The sequence below is a fragment of the Lactuca sativa genome, chromosome 4 (assembly GCF_002870075.4).
Source record: "Lactuca sativa cultivar Salinas chromosome 4, Lsat_Salinas_v11, whole genome shotgun sequence".
Taxonomy (NCBI): domain Eukaryota; kingdom Viridiplantae; phylum Streptophyta; class Magnoliopsida; order Asterales; family Asteraceae; genus Lactuca; species Lactuca sativa.
Genome location: NC_056626.2, coordinates 38,524,888 through 38,529,328, shown reverse-complemented (window position 1 = coordinate 38,529,328; position 4,441 = coordinate 38,524,888). Strand labels below are relative to the sequence as shown.

Sequence of the window (4,441 nt, the reverse complement as noted above, 5' to 3'; positions counted from 1 at the left end):
GATGCTCATCGACGAGAAAGGAGGTGAATAGAGATGGGGACGACAGAGGAAGGAAGCAACAACTTGATCGATGGTGGGGTGTTTGGATTGTTGAGTATTAAGTGAGAGAGAGATTCTTTTTTATTTTTCCTTTAATCAGAAAAAAAACATTTAAAAAAATAAAAAAAATAGAAAAAGAAGTACCAAGGGTAAAATAGTCATTACGAAAAAGTTAATAGAAAACTGCACCAAACTCGCAACAAAATGAAAAGTTTGGACCTGTGGTGCTAGTCCAAATCTTTTTGGACCAAAGTGGCAATTTTCAGCTAACCACAGGGACCATTTGTGCAGTTTTGTCTTGTTAAATCTATTAACTTATCATCCAAGGTTACACCAAATTTGCAAAAACTTGCATGACATGCCACAAAATAAGATTTTTTTCATAATTTGTTTGGTAGTGAGCTCACCTACTCTATCCAAAAAATAAATAAACATACTTTTATATATATATATATATATATATATATATATATATATATATATATATATATATATATATATATATATATATATATATATATATATATATATATATAATGAAAAATAAAACCCCAACAAACTAAACTGACCCATCCTTTTTCAATTTAGTCTTTTACTCTCCAAGAACTAGAATGTTGATAAACAGGTTTCCACACAAACCAAAATCCAAAAGTACATTACCATCTACCTTAACAAAATCAGACTTACATTACTACACCCATCATCAATCTCACCAAAACTTTCCAAATAAACAAAAATCAAATTCAAAAAGCCACATCAAGTTTTACCAAAATATCCTCAGGCCCTAATCTTGACCATCTTGACTCTCATCCTTCACAAGTCTAATCATATCATCAATCCTCAGTATCGTTATAGCCGCTTCTGTTGCAAACTGTCACACACACACACACATTTTCTTTTTCTTTAATATTATTATCTTATAATTTAAATTAAAAACCAAACAAACAAAATTATTAAAAATAATAATTCACCTGAAGTATCTTCACTTTACTCATCGCAGGCTCTATAACACCAGCTTCCAAGTTGTTCCGAACCGTACCCTTCACCAAGTCCAAACCCATGCTGAAAATTCAAAACCAAAACAGCATCAGTAGAAGGGCATTTTCGGTATTTCATACAAAACAAAAAAAAAACTCACCTCGACAGATGTTTCTTATCAGCCTTAGTTTGTGCAGTGTGGTGATACGCACGCAACTTAGCCACCAAATCAGTCGCATCCTTTGCAGCATTCACAGCAAGAACCTGGCCATTTATCATATCAAAAAATAAATTATCACCATTCATAACAAATTAAATTAAATATTTTTCAAATTTTAATAAAAAAAAAACCTTTGGAATTATCAGTAATGACTCAGCAAACTCTGCAATCGCCAGCTGTTCGCGGGACCCCAAAGTTGTAGCAAGATACTCCAAATACACAGATAAAGCAGCCTCAACTGCACCCCCACCTGCAACCACCTAAAAAAAACAATAATATAAATTATCAATCAATAAATAAATAAAACTAAAAATAAATATTTTCTTTTTTTTTCTTACTGTATTGGATTCGAGTGTTCTTTTGACAATACATAAAGCATCATGTAACGCCCTATCCATTTCATCAAGCATGAAGTCATTAGCACCTCTCAGAATTATCGACACCTGTTTAAATTGTTACAAAATTAATTACTTTTATATAAAACATTAAAATAAAAATAAATAAATATTAAATCACATTCACATACAGCCCCTGTTGTTTTGGTTCCTTTGATAAGTATGACATCATCATCTGCAATTCGCTCCTCCACTACTTCATCTGCATATCCAAGGAAAGAGGCATCAAAAGTTTCTTCCCCTTCCATGTCAGCAAATGTTGAAACCTACACATAATTTAAAAAAAATTAATTAATTAACTTCAGATTTTATTAATTACCATTACCATAAAATAATATATGAATATTACCGAAGTTGCCCCTGTTGCCTTTGCCACATGGCGTAAATCCTCCTTTCGCACACGTCTCACAGCAATTGCACCAGCCTCCACAAAATACTGATTGCATCCAAATAATAATAACAATAATCAAATTTTACATATTTGTGTATGAAAGAAGGGCAAAAAGGTCAAAAGGGATACCTTGAGTGCCATGTCATCGATACCCTTTGTGGTCAAAATAACATTAGCACCAGCTTTTAGAAGCTTCTCAATACGTTCTTTAGTCACATCAGATTCTCTGTAGAACAATATAAACAACCAATAAATTTATGACATAAATAAGTTTGACTAAGTTTGACCAAGTTTGACTAAGTTTGACCACCTTTGACGAATCTTTTCCAACTCTCGTGGATCAGTGACTAAAACTTGAACACCTAATTGCATTTTTGTTTTTTGAAGATTAAAATCAAGACATGCAATTCTTGCAGGAGAAACTCTCATTGGCATTCCTTGAGCTGCACGCCCAGTATTAAGTGCATACCCTTTTAATAAGTAACTTTCTTTAGCACTTTTTCCATGAGCTTTAAGGATATTAATTCCCTACATTATTAAAATTAAAAAACATTGGAAGAGTTTTTAAAAAAAAAACATTAATGATGTAATTATAGTCAAGAACTAACCTTGATTGGATACTTGATTTCGCCTCGTGCGTTTGTCATTTTAACAGATTGTACTGCTTCAACAACCTAAAGATTCAACCATTTATTTTATTTTTTAATCACTTAGTAAATGGAAAGGAAATAGAAAAAAAGAAAAAGAAAAAGAAAAGATTTCTTTTGTAAATTAAGACATACAAGATTCGCAAAGAAGTCGTCATCAGTTGCTAACAGTTTAGAAGACATGCTTGTTTTTGCACAGTTCACAAGAGAATCCTTTCCAAGTTTGTCAACCTTAAAGAAATGAAAGAACATACTGATTAATATCATCAAAAGCATTTTTTAAACTATATGTTAAAAAGTAAATTTTGACATGTTTGGATAATGCTTTATTACCTTAACTGACAGTTTTTCTTCAACATATTTGCAAGCCTCTCTCATTGCAAGCTGTCAGCATAAAAAAAGAACCCATGAGTATAAAAATTTAGACTTGATTGCAATTTCATCAAGTATTGGTAACACTTACTCTGTATCCACTTATCACAGATGTGGGGTGAATCTTGTTTTTGACAAGATCATTTGCTCTCTGAAAAAAAAAATTATCAAAACAATAGATTAAATAAGGATTTCCAATTAGGATTGTGACACATTTGCCAAAACAAAGATGTGTGATTTAGGGAACAATACCTTGAGTAACTCGGCTGCTATAATGACCACAGAAGTAGTTCCATCTCCTACTTCTCTATCTTGAAGCTCAGCCAATTCAACAAGGACCTAAGTTATAAGAAATTCAATATATGTAATTAGACAAAAGTAATAAGTCCATGCATATATTGCAAAAGAAAAGAAAAGAAAAAAGAAAGATATGATTTGACATGTCTCACCTTGGCAGCTGGATGCTCAACATCTAACATCTTGAGAATTGTAGCACCATCATTTGTAATAGTTACATCCCCAATATCATCAACCAACATCTGAGACACAAACTCATATGAATTACACTAAGGGAATCTGATTTAGATGAAAACGAATACAAATACAACTATACAAGTGCAATGGACAATGGACAATGGACAATGTAGTCAAAAGAACAATATTATAAAGGGTTGCCAATGGCCTTAGTTACCTACCAGTTAAGTTGATAAATTCCTGAATGGCAAACTTTATCAGAAGAGAAAAATGGATGCTATGTGCAACCTAGAGATATTCACACTGGATATATGTAGATTCACTCTAATGATTTCAGTTTAAGCCTCTCATAGCTAGTTTTGAGTAAAGGCCTCTTACTGTCACTGATTACTCTCTGGATGATCCAAGTTCTAAAGCTAATTGACAGGTTAAAGATGGGCGTAAATATATTAACACTCAATGGTTCTTCTATGTGATCTTTATTGCGCAAACAAATTTGATCGAGGGCACGCAAATCCGCAGAAATCTAACAGCGTAGAAGCTAAAGGAAATGGCGGAAGCAAAAAACAACAGAAAAGAGAGGAAGATGTATAATACCTTGTCAAGGCCAACTGGACCAAGTGAAGTCTTCACTATGTTCGAAACAGATTGACAAGCAGTAACTGAAGAAAAAGATTCAAAATTACTTGAGTATGGGTGTACATTTCTTTCAAAAGTAGATCTGTTAGGGTTTTAGAAGTTGAATGCTTACTATTTTGTGTCCGAACATCTTGACCGGATTGACGATCCCCGAGTATATCAGGCGCTTGTGAACCTAGAGACATAGCTGATTATGAGTATTACTGTATCTGAAACTACAACCGATATTTCTCCAAGAACCCTAATACTGTGAACTCTTGATGTCTGCTCGTACTACTAGTGGAGG

At 33.0% G+C, this 4,441-nt stretch overlaps 1 protein-coding gene across 1 annotated transcript; it reads right to left on the bottom strand.

Moving 5' to 3' along the window:
• Positions 1 to 614: 614 nt before the first annotated feature.
• Positions 615 to 4,441, bottom strand: LOC111917740 (T-complex protein 1 subunit alpha). Its single transcript, XM_023913399.3, has 17 exons — positions 4,268 to 4,441; positions 4,114 to 4,178; positions 3,492 to 3,581; positions 3,295 to 3,381; positions 3,134 to 3,193; positions 3,004 to 3,054; positions 2,806 to 2,901; positions 2,632 to 2,697; positions 2,334 to 2,551; positions 2,153 to 2,249; positions 1,982 to 2,068; positions 1,764 to 1,898; positions 1,576 to 1,680; positions 1,369 to 1,497; positions 1,178 to 1,281; positions 1,011 to 1,101; positions 615 to 910 (listed from the first exon to the last, which is right to left on the bottom strand). Exons 1-17 carry the CDS (start codon positions 4,338 to 4,340, stop codon positions 824 to 826), a joined length of 1,641 nt encoding a protein of 546 aa, XP_023769167.1. The 5' UTR covers positions 4,341 to 4,441; the 3' UTR covers positions 615 to 823.